General features: G+C 38.2%; 1 protein-coding gene across 1 annotated transcript; it reads left to right on the top strand.

Annotated features, from left to right (window-relative positions):
- The first annotated feature begins 5,093 nt into the window (after positions 1 to 5,093).
- Positions 5,094 to 7,999, top strand: LOC149816939 (uncharacterized). Its single transcript, XM_089986803.1, has one exon. The coding sequence runs from the start codon at positions 5,178 to 5,180 to the stop codon at positions 7,347 to 7,349; it is 2,172 nt and encodes a 723-aa protein (XP_089842929.1). The 5' UTR covers positions 5,094 to 5,177; the 3' UTR covers positions 7,350 to 7,999.
- The last annotated feature ends 13,042 nt before the right edge of the window (positions 8,000 to 21,041 follow it).

Below are 21,041 nucleotides of genomic sequence, written 5' to 3' on the forward strand. Positions count from 1 at the left end.
TGTTCTGATTCATTATGGTTTGAGAATTAAAAAACGGGCAAGATAATATAGATTTTGTATTTTCTTTGTTTTGTCCTATCCAAGAACAAAAGTTATAGGTTGTACATAATTTTTAATTAATGTTTAATAATGTTTTTGGCTCGACTTTTTTATAGTTTTGTGGACATATCAAGTCATTCTTTGTAAAATTGCATGAATTTACTTTATTATTTATGATGCAGTGTTTGAGCTTACAATGGATGGACATGTTCAGATAGACTTGTTTCATGATGACGTTTGATGACCCCAAATTCGGGACCAGAGATGTGTGTAAGGTGAAATAAGCCACAAGTTATTTGAATGTATACCCTGGGCCTTTGCTACTGAATTTGGGTTGTTTGTGTAGTACCCACATAATTGGTGAAAAAAGAAATAATCTTGTGTCTAAGATATGCCATACATCATTTAAATAAAAAAAGACAATATAGATAAAAAGTTACTTATGCTATGCATACAGGGATCATTCAGTGTTTCTGGTAAGATCATGCATTGATTAACTATTCATGCATTGGTTATATGTTTATGCAAATTTGATTATATAAACTTGATTTTGTATTGCAAACATACCCTACATAATGCATGCATTGATTAACTATTCATGCATTCTGTTTATGCAAATTTGATTATATAAACTTGATTTTGTATTGCAAACATACCCTAGATAATGAATGTTAATCATAAATATGCTCTGGTTTAATGTTTGATGGATAACCTTATTATTGTTTTGAAAAGCTGTATGCTCATGCATTGTTGGTATTTTCCTATTGAGGCTCAGAATGAGTCTCATCCCAAGGTTATAATCATGCAGGTAATGATTAGATATGCTGAAGGGATGACGAGATTGCTGTGGGAGTGCCAAAGGCTAACTGTTTGTATTTTGGATTTGATTTGGTAAAACTTGATATTATCAACTTTGTTAAATGATTTAACATTTATTTTAAAACTTATGGATGATGATTTAAATCGTTTGATGTATGACTCAATTAGTTTTCTGTTGATGTACTAGTAGTCCGCTTGGAATTTTAACCAAAGTATATTTGGCTGTTTAAAAAAAAAACTTTGTACTTTTTTGTTAAAATTTTGGGTCATGAAACTTGGTGGGCATTTGAAATTATCCTGTAATTATAATTCTTTAGACAAGAAACTGGTGAGTGTTCAGCTAACCACGAGTAAAACAGGTGATTCTTTCCACTAAAATTCTTATCTGTCTTAGTATAGCCTCGGACTTAGCTAATGCACTTATGGCAACACCAAAGCTTGTCTTATTTTGTTTTTTGTGTCTTCACGAAAATATGGTGTTTTCGGCTGAACGCAGATTGGTTATCTTTATCCAGAAAGAAAAAAAAGAAACAAAAAAAAAAACAAAAAATTTGAAAATCATGAAAAGATTGAGTTTTGACTTATGTGAAGCGCTCTCTCTCCTCTCTCTCTCTCTCTATATATATATATATACAACAACAACAACAACAACTACGCCTTCATCCCAAAACAATTGGGGTCAGCGATATGAACCAAAAAAGAAATTCATTTTGGGTCTTCCACATGAATCCTTTTCCTCCAATCATTTCTATCCAACGCCATGTCCTCGGTGAGGTTCAAAGCATTCATATCCTTTCCTATCATCTCCATCCAAGTCTTCCTAGGCCTACCCCGACCTCTTTTAACTAATATATTTTCCCATTTCTCCAACCTTCTAACTGGAGCATCATTAGGCCTTCGCCGAATATGTCCAAACCACCGTAAACGATTCTCTCGCATCTTATTTTCAATGGGTGCAACACCTACCTTCTTACGTATCTCTTCGTTCCGAATCTTATCTTTTATTGTATTTCCACACATCCATCTAAGCATCCGCATCTCAGCTACACTCATTTTTTGAATATGATGTCTCTTGGCAGCCCAACATTCCGTACCATATAGTAAAGCGGGTCTAATAGTCGTCCTATAAAACTTTCCCTTCAACCGCAATGGCATTCTACGATCGCACAGCACTCCAGTAGCACTTTTCCATTTCATCCACCCAACCTTTATCCTATGATTTACATCTCCATCAATTTCTCCATACTTTTGAATGATGGATCCCAAATATTTGAAATAATCATTCACCGGTATATCTTGCTCACCAAGCTTCACTACACTCCCATCACTACTTCGTTGCTTACTAAACCGACATTCCATATATTCAGTCTTACTCTTACTCAACTTAAAACCTCTAGCTTCCAATGTCTGTCTCCATAATTCTAACTTAGCATTAACCCCAGCTCTAGACTCATCAATCAAAACAATATCATCAGCAAACAACATACACCACGGTACATTTTCTTGAATTGATCTCGTAAGCTCATCCATCACTATCGCAAATAGGAAAGGGCTTAAAGCAGATCCTTGATGTAACCCAACCGTTATCGGAAAATTGGTTGTCACCCCTCCACAAGTGCGGACATTGGTTACTACTCCTTCATACATATCTTTAATTATACTAATGTACTTGAGAGAAACACCTTTCTTCATCATTGTCCACCAGAGAACGTCCCTAGGTACTCTATCGTATGCCTTCTCTAAATCAATAAAAACCATATGCAAATCTTTGTTCCTCTCTCTATATCTTTCAATAAGTTGTCTAAGAAGATGTATAGCTTCCATAGTTGATCTTCCAGGCATAAAACCAAATTGATTCTCCGATATCATGACAACCTTCCTCAACCTAGACTCAATCACCCTCTCCCAAAGTTTCATAGTATGACTCATGAGTTTTATACCACGATAGTTTGTGCAATCTTGTATATCACCCTTATTCTTATATAAAGGCACCAAAGTACTCTTCCTCCACTCATTAGGCATCTTATTTGTTCGCCAAATCAAGTTAAAAAGATTTGTCAACCATTCTAAACCTTTCTCTCCCAAGCATTTCCAAGCCTCGATAGGTATACCATCTGGGCCAACTGCCCTTCTTGATTTCATTTTCTTCAAAGCCTCTGCAATTTCTTTCTTTTGAATCTTGCGCATGAAGTCACGATTTATCTCATGAAAAGGAATGGAGAAGTCTCCAAGATCTTGAGCATGACTATCATTAAATAGCTTATCAAAATAATCTTTCCATCTCTCCTTAATCTCCTCATCTTTGACTAAAACCCTTTGCGTTTCATCTTTGATACATCTAACCATACCCAAATCCTTCGATTTCCTATCTCTCATCTTTGCAAGCCTATAAATATCCTTCTCGCCTTCTTTGGTATCCAACTTGTCATAAACCTCCTTATATACCTTAGCCCTCGCGTTTCGAACAACTTTTTTAGCTTCCTTCTTTGCTATCATATACTTCTCCAAATTCTCATTATCACGACTCTTACTTAGATTTCTATAACACTCTCTTTTAACCTTAATAGCTAATTTGACATCCTCGTTCCACCATGATGTATCCTTACCTAGTGGTGCACCGCCTTTAGACTCACCCAATACCTCCTTAGCTACTTTTCTCATACCACCCGCTATCTTATTCCACATTGATTCTGAATCCTCCTCGAGACACCAATCAACTTCCTTAACTACCTGCGCTACAAACATTCCTTGTTTAGCTCCTTTCAGTGCCCACCACTTAATTCTAGGATCTATCCTATGTCTATCCCTTTTGCGGCATTGTCTAATTCTAAGATCTAAAATTAAGACTCTATGTTGTGTAGCTACACTTTCTCCTGGTATAACCTTACAATCGATGCAACAACCCCTATCACTCTTTCTAAGTAGGAAAAAATCTATCTGACTCGTATTAACCCCACTTTTAAATGTTACTAGGTGAGACTCCCTCTTCCTAAACCAAGTGTTTGCTAAGATCATATCATAGGACAAACAAAAATCTAAAATCCTTTCTCCACTTTCATTTCTTTCTCCTATACCATAGCCTCCATGGATATTCTCAAATCCATCCCTACTAATGCCTACATGTCCATTAAGGTCACCGCCGATGAAAAGCTTTTCTCCATAAGATGTCTCTTGTACTACTCCATCTAAATCTTCCCAAAATTGATGCTTAATGGAATCATCTAAACCTACTTGAGGTGCATAAACACTAATAATATTAATAATATCCGTACCTAATACTAATTTAATAAGTAAAATTCTATCACCCTTCCTACGGACCTCAACTACATTATCTATAAACTGACGACTCATAGCAATCCCTACTCCATTCCTATTCCTATTTATTCCTGTATACCAAATCTTATATCCCCAAGGTTCTATCACTTTAGCTTTCTCACCTACCCATTTGGTCTCTTGAAGACATAAAATATCAATCTTTCTCCTACACATAACATCTACTAACTCTACCAACTTACCAGTTAAAGACCCTATGTTCCAAGTGGCTAACCTAATTTTATGGTCTTGGACTAACTTCTTTACCCCCACCCGTCCAACAAAGTGAGGGAACCCTTGCCTATTTGACACCACACCCGGGCGCCGGTGTGACGCGTCGCTTCTGGGCGACGACCTAGCAACCCTTGCACATTTATCACTGCCTCCGGGCCTAGAGAGTACAGCGCGTCGCTCAGTAGGGAACGCCCCAACGAAATTCTCATATTGGTTCATTTTCATAGGATATGACAAAGTTTTTATGCTGGCTGTCACAGGCCTACCGCAACCCTCCTCCTTTATCCGGGCTTGGGACCGGCAGTGTATAACTACACAGGCGGAGTTTCTCTCTATATATATATATGATAAAAAAAATAAAAAATCTGATAAATATTTTTTTAATGAGTAGGTTTGAGAGGTTTTCTTATTGGGTAAGTTTTGATTATATGGATCAGTTCTTGGAGCATTTGATTCTGATGCATGAATATGTTTTTATAAGGTTTCAAAAATCATGGGCTTATAATTTTATAAATTTTTAGGCTTCAAATATCATTTTTTTTCATCCAAAATGCTTGTATTCTAAAAAAAATACCAAAATCCGATAAAAGTTGCTTATTGGGTAGGTTTCGGCGGTTTCCTATTGGGTATTCATTTCCTTAGATTTGGTTAGGATTTAAACGTCGAACGAAAGGGAAGCTTGCACACGCGCCTCTCTCTCTCTCTCTCAATGAAAGGGGAGAGCTGACTGTAGCACACGCCTCTCTCTCTCTCTCTCTCTCTCTCATCTGCTGATGCTGGTCGGTTTCAGCGTAAAGGCTACGACGGCCACCAAGAGCTCCTTCACGGTAAGTATTCTCTTCACTCTTTCCCTTCACTTCAGAACTCTCAAATCGAACTCCCTCAAATCCCCACATTGCGACGACACCCATCTCGTGAATCTCATCTGCACCACCATCGCCAAAAACCCTAGAGACTTTCCCCGCCGTTTTTCACGCGCCCGCTTGAACGATTCGGTGGTCGTTCGCGTCTTCAATTCGATCAAGAAGCAACCGCTGATCGCCCTTCGCTTCTTCCGGTGGGCGGGGCGACAACCTGGCTTCGATCCCTCCCCCGGCTTCTTTTGCACCGTCCTGGAGACGCTCCTCGAGGTCGGGCTCACTCCCTCTGCCTACTGTGTGATGGAGGACGTGGTTAGGTTCAATTGCCATGAAATTCTTGACGTTTTGGTTGATGGGCATGTGAAATGTGATTCCGCGATTAGGATTCTTGATCTCCTTCTGTGGATTTATACGAAACAGGCGATGGTAGAGCGTTCGCTGATTGTTTTTTATCGGATGATTGGAAATGGCTACCTTCCGGATGTTCAGAACTGTAATCGAGTTATTAGACTGCTTAGAAATCATGGGTTTCCGGAGAAGGCGAGGGAGGTGTATGAATCGATGAATGAATTCAGGATCATGCCTACTGTTGTTACGTTCAATACGATGCTCGATTCTTACTGTAAGGAAGGAAGGGTTCAGGCTGCTCTGGAACTTTTGGAAGAGATGCAATCGAAGGGGTGTGTGCCTAGTGATGTTACATACAATGTGTTGATCAATGGGCTGTCGAAGGAAGGCAAATTGGCGAAGGCAGAGGAGTTGATTCATGAGATGTTGAATTCAGGATTGAAGGTTTCAGCGTATACATACAATCCGTTGATTTATGGGTGTTTTGCTAGGGGTAATGTGTTTGAGGCTTTTAGATTTAGGGATGAGATGGAGAAGAGGGGTGTTCTTCCTACGGTTACGACCTTTAATACATTTCTCAGTGGGCTGTGTAAGAGGGGGAGGTTGCTTGAAGCAAGGCAACAGTTTGAAGAGATGTTGAGGAAGAATCTGAGCCGTGATATTGTTTCTTACAATACTTTGATTGATGGGTATTGCAAAGCTGGGGACTTAAAGGAGGCCTTTTTGTTATTTGATGACTTAATAAGCAAGGGGATGACTCCTACAAATGTAACATACAATACACTTATTGATGGTCTTTGTCGAACAGGCGAGTTGTCCAAAGCCCGGGGTTTTATGGATGAAATGATCAATCAGGATTTTGTGCCTGATGTTCTTACATATACTTCCCTTATTAATGGGTGTTGTAAGACTGGTAATCTGGTAATGGCTAAGGAGTTTTTTGATGAGATGGTTGGCAAGGGAATACATCCAGACCGATACACATACACTGCCCGTATTGATGCTGAGATGAAGTTTGGTGACATCCATGAGGCATTTCGTTTACGTGAAGAGATGGTGGACAAGGGGGTGCTCCCTAATTTGATCACGTATAATGTTTTGATTGATGGTCTCTGCAAATTGGGAAATCTAGAGGAGGCTTATGAGCTGTTACAGAGGATGATTAAGGATGGGTTTGTGCCAGATTGTGTGACATACACATCATTAGTGCTTGCACATTGTGAGAAGGGTGAACTCAGATTAGCAAGGGATATTTTCAGTGATATGCAGACGCGGGGCTTGTTGCCAACAGTTGTGACCTACACCATTCTGATCCATGCTCATGCACACGAAGGTAGGCTAGGAGGTGCCCACAGATTTTTCAACGAAATGGCAGAGAAGGGATTATTACCTAACGAGATCACCTACAATGCTTTGATTGATGGGCATTGTAGAGTTGGGGGACTTGAGGAAGCTTACAAAATTTTCTATGAGATGGAAGAAAAAGGTTTATCTCCCAATAAATACACATATACTTTGCTTATAAATGAAAACTGCAACCTAGATAACTGGCAGGAGGCTCTGAGACTGTACAGTGAAATGCTGAAGAGAAATATTAAACCAGATTCATGTACCCATAGTGCACTACTTAAGCATCTCCATAGAGACCACATACTTCATTCAACTCAAGTTTTAGAGGGTGAAGTTTTAGCTGATGCTAATGTTGGAGAAGATCCCAGCTTGTTGGACATGCATTGAGTAGCACTGCCATTTTCCTGGATCCAAAATATATTGTTACCATACAGTGTACAATTAGGACTTGAGTCAAGTTGACTAAGACACAGAACCTGTGCAATCAATTGTGTACATCTTGCGATGATCCAGTGGCTCATTCTTTGGCAGACAATCTTCAGTTTGGATTGATGCTTTCAACAAGTTGATCTTCTTGTTGCCTCATTGAAAATTTGGGTTCTCTTTTGTTTCTACCCTTTAACCTGCAAAGGTGGTGATTGCAGCAAATGCTAGTTCAAGATTAGCATAATGATGTGTAACTCTGATTTGTCGCCAGTAATTTCCCTTTGAGATGGAATAAGGATCTTCAATTGAATAAGATGTTACTTTGTTTCTTCTGAAGGTAATGGAGCAAATGCAAACAGTTGTGGAAGCGCAACCTTGCATGGACAAACTGCAGTCGATGTTAGACGACTAATTTATACTACATAAAAGCAATAGGCATGCTTTAGATACACATGATTTTCCAAGTGCACTGCTGTTTTTAATAGTGCACCTCATGTTAGTTTTATATTGTTGTATTCATTCAGCTCTTTATTGCCTTCAATGTATAGATACTGGCATCTTTCCTTACTAAGATGTTGAGAGAATGATGAAAATATTGAATGGACCCCTTATCATGGTGATGTTAAGGCATAGACTCAAACGATGCCAACCCATGTTCTACTCGTTTTCCCAAATTCCTCGTCATTTCTGTATGCATTTTTTCCCTAAAGAAATGTGTGTTCATTCTTGCTCTTTGTTCTACGCCCTGGCACTGCATAGGATCAAGTAAAACATAAAAGCTACTTCAATAATTTGGATGCATCTGTTAGGGTAAAATATATATTTCTTGGCATGCTTGTATGTCATTTCATTTCAAACCTATGCCTAAAGGATGGTAAGCATTGCTTCAAAAAGGCACTTCACATCTAAGGGGAAGATTCCTGAATTTTTATATCGGTTGTGTATCATGTGCTTGGTTTTTATAACCCTCCGTGACTGGTGTTCTTGTTTATTAATTCTGTGGCACACATACACCGCTTGTTGGAATTGATTTATTGATATATCACTCATCTTTTGCTTATCTCTTTCAACTGGGCAGTTTTTCAGTTTTGATTTTAGGCCATGCTTGTTACTTCTGGGCACTTGTAGATTATAGTCACCAATATCCTTCTTGGAAAGGTTTTTCTCAGGAGTGTTTTTTTTCGAAAACTTGTTTTTCTCAGAAAAATTTGGTAAAAAATCGGAAGTTGTTTTTCTCAGAAAAATATTAGAAATTTTAAAATTCTGAATAATATAGTGAATAATGAAAAGATAAGAATTAATCGGTTTCATGGTATTTTTTCTTGCAAAAATATAAAGAAACAATTAGAAAACTTTTTAAAGTATAAAAGAAACAAAAAAAAGATATTTAAAATGTATAGAAAAAGATGTTTTTTGAAAATCTCGGGAATATCTCAGAAAAATATCATGATATTCTAGGTTCTAGCAATATTTTAAAATTCACGGGAAAATATTAACTGACCTTGTAATACTGATATTATCGTAATATTTTCAAATTATTGGTGATATCAGTCACTATGTTGTAGACATAGTGAAGTTTTATAAGAAAAAAATGAATAAAAAATGATAGTTTCCCATCTGTTTAAAACATTGAGTGTCTCTAGAAATAAATTTTCCTTATTTTAATTTTTTTCCGTTGTAAATATTTGTTCTTCTGCCTATGATTTTTTTTTCTATTTCTTTGATTATTTTTTCTGATATTTTGTTGACAAAAGTGTAAGAAAATAAAAATTATAATATCTCATGCAAAAAAGGCTTTTTAAACTTTTGCTATTATGCTTGTAGTTTCTTGTGCTCTTAGTCTGTGTATGTAGCCGTTTTTCATTCTCTCTATTCATGTTGCATTCATGTATGAAAGTATTGCTGGGTCTGGTTAATTCCAAGGATAAAAAAAGTATGTCCCTGCTTGTGCACATTCTTTTGTCTTATGTTCTTTTTATTTTGTTTTGCAACCTAGTTTTGTTACTAGGCTGATGCAAATTTTTGTTATAGAAAGTATATCAAGACTTGCCGGTCTGAGCAAGAGCCCTGTCAACTTGTTCTAAGATCAACATGAGTTTGATTTTTGGGTTACAGCAGATGCAATGATGGTAATGGGGCATAACATATTAAAGGTTCATATTCACTTATTACAAATCTTTTGGTCAACATCTCATAGGGTGTGATTGATTGTGCGTCCAAGATTTGACGGAACAAAAGAACATAATAGACATAACACATGTTATGTATGTTCTATAGTAATTGTACTACGTCCAACCATTGTTTCGATTGAATAAGAAGTTGTTTTCCTAGTATCTAGGGTTTGATTTTTACATTGTACGGACAACTTAAACACATATGGATATGGGTCAGATAACTTAATTTTGGATCGTACGACTCGATCTGCCCAGTCATATGAGTGTTTTAACATTTTTATTATGGATTTTACCTCTGGATACAGATCTCGGATTATATATAAAACTAAAAAATGTTTAAAATTTGGGTAATTTAAGAAAAAATATAATTGATTATTTTTTATATATAAATGCTTTAATCGGTTTAATATTGGATCTAATTATGAAAGTTTATCAAAAATTTTTTGGATTTTAGCCCCCAAATATGGATCTCAAACAGGATTCAAGTACGAAAAATGTTTAAATTTTGGATAATTTGAAAAAAATAAGAATTCATATTTTTATATACAAATACAAAAATCATAAATAAATCATGAAACTTTAAAATGCAAGAAAATAATTCATAAATAAACCAAACAATTGTAAACTACAAGAAAAATAAACCATAAAATCAAAGAAACCATAAATAAACTGTAAAATTAAACATGAAAAATCTTGATTCAAGCTCTAATCAAAGAAAAACAACCCTAATCAAATACAAGGAAAGCCTTAAACAAACTAAGTATAAAAATCTCTAGTTAAAGAAATTTGATTCAAAACCCTAATCAAAGAAAATCAAAGGAAAAAAGTCCTAATCAAATTAAATATCAAAAACCTTAATTAGAGATATTTGATTCAAAATCCTAATCAAAGAAAATAAAAAAAAGTGCCCTAATCAAATCAAAGGAAAGCCCTAATCACGATCAAACACCCCCTTAATGAACAATAAGACTACCATAAATTTCTCACCTGTGAAATATCACAGATCTCATGCATTTTCCAGCAATGATTTTACACCAAAATATCAACCAAGAAGCCCTTCAAATGTGGAGAATACAGAAATTCCTGAAAATTTGTGATAAAAGGCATATTGCAAAATTGTGATAAAAGGCTTATTTTAACATTGTAACCAGTACAAGTGCGAACTGATCATGCTGCGCTTCTTTCTCCCTTCTTTGAAGATGAAGACTGATCTCATTGTGGAATACATTTGTTGACAATATGTTATCTAACCAATGATAAAACAAGGAACAGCAATCAAGAAGCAAAAGGTATTAAAAGATTAGCGTTCCATAAGATTGGGAGCATCACTGTCCCAGTCAACAAGAACGAATGTAGTTAGTATCTGACCCTGGGCACATAATATTAGCCTCTGTATGTCACATTGAATGAGCCTGAGTTAACAAGTAATAATCTGGTGTGTTGGTGACAATGCAACTATTTCATTTTGCTAGGTGGTAAGGAGCCAACAACGCCATGTCAAAGGCCTTCCTTCTGCCTCACTCATCATTGTAATCAGGGTTTCGTAAGCCAAAGATTGTTGTGACCTAGAATCCCTTGGGCCAGGCAAAAGTTGCTCTAAAACTTGATGCCCTAGATATGTCTTCATCCACATGCAATGCTAGTGCTCTTTCTGCAGTGAGCTCAAGATTTTGGTTCTTTCAGTATTGACCTACTATCTTTTAGAAGGCAATGGTGTGAAAGGTTCATATTTTGAAGCATGTTTACATCTTTCAGCAAAATTTTGATCATCAGTGTTTGGGTGTTAGAAGAAGCATTTGCTTCCAAAAACAAAACAAAGCCTGTTAAAATGCTTCAGATATCTTTTGAGAATATAATTTTATGTTTTATGTTTTTCATGTTGACTGTACAGTTACCTCTTACTAATGAAGCAATCTTCTGCTATTGTGTGCATTTAGCTTGGTCATGTCATTGTATAATCAAATTGCTCACTGTAGCTCTTAGCATCTTATTTATGTTGACAGAATGTTTACGCATAAAGATGTTTTTGCCTCCAATGGTCAAAAGTTTTTGAATTCTTCAAAGTAATCACAACTGAGTTTTGCTAATAATGGTGGTAATGGTCGTGATGGATGGTGGTGATGGTTTTGTTGATAAATAGTGATGATAATGGTAGTGTTAATAATGGAGAAGTGGTTGTAGTGTTGATGGTGGTGATGACAATGGTGATGGTGGTGGTGGTGATAATAACTGAGAAGTGGTGGTAGTGATGACTATGGTGTTCATGGAGAAGTGGTAGTGGTAATGGGTATGATGAGGATGGAGTGGAAGAAAAGTAGTGAAAAAAATTTAAGTCTCACAACTGTGATTATTCGTTGGTTATGTGGCGAGTAGGTTTCAATAGGTGCATATCAGTTTAGCTGGCAAAGTCGAGTTTCACTGCAACTGTGAGTTTTGCTGGATTGTTTTATTCAAATTCAACGGAAATCAGGTGGGTGGATATGCAATAAATATTGCAGTATCTTCTGACTATTATGTGAAATATCATTTTTCTCAAGGTAGAACGGTTAGATTTAATCATGTCTAAAATATCAGAAAAATCAAATTATAAGGCACTCAAATTCAACAGCTGGCAATTCATGCAAATAAGGGTGAATTGAAAATGACGTGTGACATCATGCTGTAGTCATGTCTATATAAATCCAATGTAAGTTATAGTGGTTTTTACTCTATAGTTTTCATCCATTATCCTGTAAAAAAAGTAGAAAAGACCTTAATCCCGATGATGTCTAACCTAAAAGCATGTGAGATATATAATGGTTGCTTGAAAATTTGCATAATTTAGTCTGTATGACTTTTGACATATGACATAACATAATATAATGTAATGTTTAAAAAAGAAATTTCTTCACACGGAATATGCATCTCCACCTACAGTAGATAGAGTGGTCACGGTTTTGGATCCAAGGCTTCTTAAGGCTGGATCAGATGCAATTACATTGCACATTATTGATGTGCTACTACACTTGAGCACCCTCCATCGCTCCATACAACCTGTGTTATGAACCATGTCAGATTTGACCCCAAAAAGTCGTTTTGGATTTAGATCCGTTCAAGAGACCCAATCTGACATAGACTGGAGGCTTCCTATCTAGATTCTTATTTTTGGTTTTATTCTTTTTTAGGGTTTATTGAGAGTTTGTGGTTCACGTTTTGCCTGAGTGATTGAGTTTCTCCTTCTACATGCCTATCCATCTCACACAGGCCGTTCTCCTACCTTGCTGATGATCTACTTTAGAACAACCTTAAGTTTCATTTTTTGGAAACCCTGCCAGGTCAATCACCTCCTTCCATTTTTCCTCTCTTTTCATTCAAACAACTCATAGCACAATTGGTAAAATTGATCCATCAAAGAGGGTAAATTTAACCAACCCTGCAGCACTACTATGAAATTTGCCCCTCACCCACAACTCTTCTTGAATTCATTAAGGCTTCTATCATCACATTAGTAGAAAAGTTGAGATTTTGAAATTCGTTCAAGGAAAAGATTAACAAGCCCGGGATAATCTTAAGAGTAGCATTGATCATCTAATGAACACCCGTTTTGACAGATTAGAACGAGCACTTGCAGAGTGCGTGCATGTCCTCCCTCTCCATCCCGTGACTAATCCAATGAGATGGGAAGGCACCGCCGGTGGAAACCCACCCAACATTTTTTCGTCGGCCGGATCCGGCCTACTTTGCCTGCACAAACAGTCGAAATCACTGGCTGCATATAAGCACCCAACGACCCCTCGCCAGCCATGGCCACCCGAAGCGACACCTACCTGCCAGTAAGAGGCTCTCGACACTCGCAACACAATAGAGAGAACCACCATCCTTCTCTCTCTCTTATGCTACACCCACGATCACTGTTGCTAAAGCCGCTTACCACCATCGTCGAACTCTCTCAGTGTCAACTTCGAAGGAAGTCGACCAGACCCCTCTCAACCCTTGTTGTAATGGAGAACGACAGAGGAAGAGGATGACCGGGCTTCGTTCCTGTCACCACTGCCTGCAATTGTCGTAGAGTCACTGAGCATCCATGACATCGTGTATCATCACCATGATACCCCTCTCACCCAGGATCCTTGACCAGGCCCTCTTAAGCTCCTGTATATGGCCGCCCACGCTGAGAATCAAACCCATATGGATGCATAGCGTCTTGATATAGGTTTTGGCTTCACACGAGAGCCAGAACACGATGAGGTGCTTTTCTACATCATACTCGAGGTCTCGTAGATGGTTCAAATTCGAAGTTGTCATTTAATGGTAGAGATGAGTGGGGGACACTGGAACAGGGCACCAGTGAGGGTCTCGAGTGCCTGAGCAACCTTAGTGATGATCAATATCCTATCGTGGGAGATTTGGCAGTTTCACTTTCCTTATTTCTCTCATTAGCTTTCTGGCATGTATATCTCTTTTCTTACTTTCTCTATCTCTGTGGGACTGTTATTATAAGTACCTCTTCCTGTTGTACTCAAAAGCATGAGAGAATAAAAGATGAACGATCGATCTTCCTCTGTGGATGTAGGCTACACAGGCCGAATCACGTAAACCGTGTGACTCTTCTACAGTGTTTTTGATCTCTTCATGGTATCAAAGCCAGGTTCATTTCTTAAGCAAGGCTGGTCGTCACGAGTGCTGCAAATCATGACGGATCACCACAATCACTCCATCGGTGAAAATGCTGGACGGATTTCTCATGTTGAAGGATCTACCACCAAAATCGTGGTTCACGAACAAGGTAATCCGAGTCTCAAGATCACCAATACTCTTTTAAATGGATTTAATTACCTTGCTTGGTCTAAAGCTGCTACTCTCTTCTTGAGTGGAAAATCCAAACTTGGTCTGATCAATGGAAGAAACCCTAGACCTCCTTTGGATGATCCTAAGTCTGATGATTGGGAGTCCAACAATCATCTTGTAATGTCATGGCTCCTAAATTCTATGGAACAAAAGATAGCGGATAATTTCTTATTTCTCGAGACTGTTGAAGCCATATAGAATGTTGTCCGTGAACTATACAGCAAGCAATACAACATTGCTCGCATGTATCAACTTACTCAAGAGATCCGAAATAAAAAAAAGGGGACAACTCCTTTAAGCGAGTATTTGGGCACGTTGAAAGGAAAGTGGGACGAACTGGACTCCTACATTCCTTCCACCACGGATCCCTCGCAGATCAAAAAAATAAAGGAACAAGAAAGAATTTTTCAAATTCTTGTTGGTCTTGGAAATGAGTATGAACAACTCAGGAGTCAGATTCTCATGACCCAAGATCTTCCTTATTTAAGTGTTGTCTATTCCACTCTCATGCGTGAAGAATCTAAACGTCGAGCAATGGGAACTCATCATGAAATCGTCCTGACTGATGATGCTGAAAAAATAGACAAATCGGCTTTTACTAGTTCATGAACAAATGCTAATGAAACTGAAAATAAGTTCCAACTAATGGACCAAAAGCCACGGTGCTCTCATTGCCGTAAGGTGGGGCATACAAAAGAAAACTGCTGGTTCATTATAGGTCGTCCTGGAAAGAATGGTGGTTATACTCACAAAAGGAACTTTGATCAAAATGACTACAAAGGGAAGGCAAATCAGGTCTACGCTGAAGATAGCCAAGTTACATTGGAAAAATTGGCTGAGATGATTAAAAGTCTTCAAGCTCAGAAGTCGTATGGCTGTTGAAACAACATAGCCGACATTTGCTAACACAAGTATGATTCAAAAGTCTGATTGTTTTTGTAATATTTAATGGGTTGTGGACTCGGGAGCCACTCATCATATGACGAACCATGGCAATATCTGTGATAATCTCGTTCTATCCAAAAACAGTAATCCGGTTATTGCCACCAATGGTACTCATATACTGATCGAAGGAAAAGGCACTATTCGGTTGCTTGATCATAACTTGGATGCTCTATACATGCCAAACATTTCAGAAAATCTTCTATCTGTTGCCAAAATTACAAAAGATCTAAATTGTTATGCCATTTTTTCTGACTCAAATGTGGTATTTCAGGACAAGACGACTCAGAAAACGATTGGTGAAGGAAGTCGTACTAACGGACTTTATCATTTAAATATGATTGACAGAGCTCTCTTTGCAGGAAATAATGAAGGAAATAAGTGGCATAGAAGGATGGGTCATCCTTCCTCTCGTATTTTAAATTTTTTGTTTCCCAATGTTCAATTCAATAATAGTCTCTGTGACATTTGTCAGCATGCAAAAATGACCAGACCTGTTTTCTCCACTTCTGAAAGTGTTAGTAAAAATACTTTTGATCTGATTCATTCAGACGTATGGGGACCAGCTCCTATTGAATCCATTCACGGATTCCGGTACTTTGTACTGTTTATTGATGACTATTCCAAAGTTACTTGGATCTATTTAATGAAAAGCAAGTCTGAAGTTTTCAATCACTTTAAGGCATTTTACAAAATGGTTGAAACCCAATATGCTCACAAGATTAAAATGCTTTGTACTGACAATGGGACAGAATACGTAAATCATTGGTTTGAGGAATTCATCAAAGATCAGGGCATTATTCATCAGACTTCTTGTGTTGACACCCCCCAACAAAATGGGGTCTCTGAAAGAAAAAATCGTCATTTACTTGAAGTTGCAAGAAGTCTTATGTTTCAAAGTAAGGTTCCAAAACAATTATGGAACTTTGCTGTTGCCACAGCCTGTCACATAATTAACCGAACGCCTAGCAGACAGTTAAGTTACAAGAGTCCAATTGAACTTCTGACTGGGTCTAAGACCAACATCCATTATTTTCGCACTTTCGGGTGTACTGTTCATGTATGGATTCCGTCTCATAAAAGAGACAAGCTTAGTCCTCGAACTAAGAAGTGTGTGTTCGTTGGATATAGCTCCAGCTCAAAGGGGTACAAATGCTATGATCCAGAAAGTGGTAAGCTTCATGTGTCGCGAGATGTATGCTTCAATAAAGATGTTCCTTTCTTTGTCTTAAATGATGGTTTTCAGGATAAAAGTCAGGGGGAGAACACTACTCAGACAATGGAGGACTATGACAATCTCCTTTGGACAGTTGAGACTATTTTAGAGAGTGATCAATCTGTTAATCAAACGAATTCTCCTATGAATGTTGACCCAAGAGAATCAACTGAAAGCTCCTCTCAACTCAGAAGATCTGAACGCGTTCGGAGTACTCCAAGGTATTTAGCTGACTACGAGACTTACTGCTCTACTGCCTGCCCCATAGAAAATCACATTGGTTATAACCAGATCTCAAAAAGCTATGCCTTGTTCATTAAAGAGCTTGATAGCAGAAAAGAACCTGAAACTTACCTCGAAGCTAAAGACAACAAGAACTGAAGCAAAGCCATGGAAGAGGAACTTGAAGCCTTAGAGAAAAATCATACATGGGATCTTGTGAAACTCCCTCAAGGGTTCAAGGCTGTGGGATGCAAATGGCATTATCGATTAAAATTCAAGAGTGATGGAACTCTTGACCGATACAAAGCTCGTCTCGTAGACAAAGGCTACACCCAAACTCAAGGTATTGATTACGAAGAGACCTTCCCTTCTGTTGCTAAAATGAATACTCTGCGCATTATACTTTCTATTGCATGTAACTTTGATTGGACTCTTCATCAACTTGATGTCAAGAATGCATTTCTTCAAGGAGAGCTAGATGAAGAAATTTATATGACACTTCCGCCTGGTCATCCTCAAGAAGGTACTGATTCTGTCTGCAAGCTTAATAAAGCCATATATGGTTTGAAACAATCTCCTAGAGCTTGGTATCTTAAGCTCAGCAAAGCTCTTGAGAAAATTGGATATTCCAAATGTCATACTGATAACACTTTGTTCATGAAGAAGAACAAAGTTAGTACTACATTCATTCTCATATATGTCGATGACATCATTCTAACTGGTAATGATGCAAAAGAAATAAAAGACTTAAAGGAATATCTTCAAGTCACTTTTGATATCAAGGATCTAGGAAGAATCAAATATTTTCTTGGCATTGAGATAGCTCACTCCAACAAAGGGTTGTTCTTATCTCAGCGCAAATATGCACTTGACATCCTTCGAGAAACTGGGAAGATTGGTGCACGACCAGCTGATACTCCTATGGATTCTAATTGTAAAATCAGTGCTCAACATGATGAACCACAGGTTGACAGGGAAAGGTTTCAACGTCTTGTTGGAAGATTAATATACCTTACTGTAACTTGTCCTGATATATGTTATGCTGTTAGCTATGTCAGCAGATTTATGCATGACCCTCGGGTGACTCATATGAATGCTGTTGATCGAATTCTTCGCTATATAAAAAGATCACCTGGGCAAGGGCTTTGGTATAAAAGGAACAACAATGCTGACATCACTGGATTCACAGACGCAGATTGGGCGAGTGACATCCTTGATAGGAAGTCCACTACAGGGTACTGTGTGTTCGTCGGAGGAAACTTAGTCACTTGGAAGAGCAAGAAGCAGAAGGTTATAGCCAGGTCCAGTGCTGAGGCTGAATACCATGCTATGGCAGATGGAGCCTGTGAACTCACTTGGACAAAGAACCTTCTCAAAGAAATGGGGTTTTCCACAAAAGAACCTATCGACATGTTCTGTGACAACAAAGCTGCTATACATATCGCTGCTAACCCTGTCTATCATGAAGGAACTAAACACATAGAAATTGACTGTCACTATGTGAGGAACAAAGTTGTTGCTGGAGAAATCAGAACTCTCTTAATTGAAGGCAATGAGCAAGTTGCTGATGGACTAACCAAAGGTATATCGATGTCTGATCTACACCAAGCAATGAGTAAGTGGGGATGTCATGACATACATGCTCCACTTAAGGGGGAGTGATGATCAATATCCTATCGTGGGAGATCTGGCGGTTTCACTTTCCTTATTTCTCAAATTAGCTTTCTGGCATGTATATCTCTTTTCTTACTTTCCCTATATCTGTGGAACTGTTATTATAAGTACCTCTTCCTGTTGTACTCAAAAGCATGAGAGAATAAAAGATGAATGATCTTCCTTCGTGGATGTAGGCTACTCTGGCCGAACCACGTAAACGTGTGACTCTTCTACAGTGTTTTTGATCTCTTCACTTAGAGATGTCCAAAATGGCAGAATGGAGCCTGGCGATGCAATTTTACTCCTTGTTGGCACCTTGCTGGGACTTGACGAGGTGGGTGGTGCAGACGATGCAGACGACGAGGCTGCCAGTGACCTTGGTGTAAGCAGCATGGTGATGGTGGGGGCGCCTCCACCGTCATTCCCAGCTTGAGAGGGATGCGCCCAGATGACCCGTGTTGTCAGTTGTCAGGCGACCACACAATGGCCATCACTGCCCAGTCGGAGGACCGCACGCCGGTTGAAGCCCCTCCCCGAGCCCTGCCAGGCCCGTCGGGAGGGGGACCCTAGTTACCCACATTGGGTGGGGTTCTCCCACCTTACTTGATAACCTGGGTGGCGAGATGGTTTGATTCAGAACCGGTTTGTCCCCCAGATACAAGGCGAGACCAATTATATGGTCCCAGACTCAGTTCAAACAGGTCTGGGCCTAGTTTTGGCCCAATTTCACCCTCTATAAATCAGTTTTCACCAATGTCAAATTGGTTCAGGGCTGGTTCAGGCCAGTTCTTGGATCCAGAATCCTGTTCCACCACCCCCAACCTAAAATTGACCTGAACCATGTCGTTTCCTAGTTATATTGACCCATTTTTTACCTTAAACCCATCAAATTTGACCCATAATGACCCAAATAACCCATAACCCAAAACCGTATTTAAGTCAAATAGATCCTTACCCAATTCAATCAGATCATATACAAAGCCACTTCTCTACTTATCCAAGCTCCAATTCAGTCTAGGATCTAACCTGGACCCTAACCTTAACCCCGCCAAATCTATATCCAAACCAAGATTAGACCCAGACTTTGCATGTTCCAAGACCCAATCCCATCCGGGCATGTGGGAGAACCACATGCCTAGCGTTTGACCTCAGAGGTAACAAAGATCAGTTGCGGCAGTAGTTTCCAGAGAACTCTCGCCTAGAGGACAAACAAATTTGAGAGGGATGGATTGTTATGAACCGTCCTAGATCTGACCTCGAGAAGCCGTTCTGAATCTAGATCTGCCCAAAAGACCCAATCTGACAATGATTATAGGACTTTCTTTTGTATTTAGATTCTTATTTTGATCTTTTACTTCTTTTAGGACTCTTAGGTAGATTCTATAAATAAGTGTTATTATTCATGAATGAAATTAATGAAGTTTATTGAGAAAATTCTATTTTCACTGTATGGTTCATGTTTTGCCTAAGGGATTGAGTTTCTCCCTTCACGTGCCTATTCATCGCACGTAGGATCGTAGGATTAATTGTCTCCCTCCTGCCCTGCTGACGCTCTATCTTGGAACACCCCCAGGCATCCCTTCTTTGAAACTGCGCCAAGTCAATTGCCCTTCCACCTATTCTATTTTCCTTGCCTTCTTTTCATTCAGACAACTCAAAGCATAACTGCTAAAACTGGTCCTTTAAGAGGGTAAGTTTAACCATCCTCGGAGCCCTACTTTGGAATCTGCCCCTTCTTAGGATAGGGTTCTACCAACCTGTCAGTTGTGGGGATCAACTGTAACGCCCTAAAATTTTAACCCCAAAAAAATCATAATTTTTTTCTCTTTTATAATTAGTGGAAACAATATTTTTTCTTTGGGTTAAACATTCTACGAGGGTTACAATATGAACAATCATCATAACTGAATTAAAATATGAATAACATTCACTGTTAAAATTTAATTCAGTTTCAATAATTTAAAATTCGTTTCAGAGTATTTTTCAATTCAAAATAATAATAAATATTTTTTTAAAACTATCCTCGAGAACGAAATAGACTGGCTCTCAATGTCATCCTAGTATCTCGCATCCATATTTTATGCATGAGTAGATAAACATACATGCACTTACCATTGCAGAACAAAATAACTTTCATGCATGAGTGAATTTAATTGCTTTTATTTAAGTTTTCTTTTTACATGATATGCCATGCTTAAATAAATGCACAAACAATGAAGCTTTTCACTTCTTAGCCCTATAGGTACTACACATGCTTATGTTACGACAATGAAGCCGTACACGATACTTCAAGTACAAGGTTTTGATGATGAACAAGTGAATCAACTGCATTTCAGCTAAGGCAATGAAGAAAGATGACAATAATTGAAGAATTCAATGAAGAATCTTTGAAGACTAGTGTGCAAATGTAAAATTCATTAAATGTCTTAGATTCTTGTAAGAGCCTTACTTAGAGTACATATTTCGATTGCATTTCACCTAAAAAATCTTTAGAAAAACTTTTCTAAAAGAACCTTTCATGAAAATTATTTTAGAAAAATCTTTACTTAATTTTTCATGTTTATTAGTCGACCAACAGACTCACCAGTCGACCAACTTTTTTGCGCCAATTTTTTT

This window comes from Nuphar pumila, chromosome 14 (genome assembly GCF_984573655.1).
Source record: "Nuphar pumila chromosome 14, dmNupPumi1.hap1.1, whole genome shotgun sequence".
Lineage (NCBI taxonomy): Eukaryota > Viridiplantae > Streptophyta > Magnoliopsida > Nymphaeales > Nymphaeaceae > Nuphar > Nuphar pumila.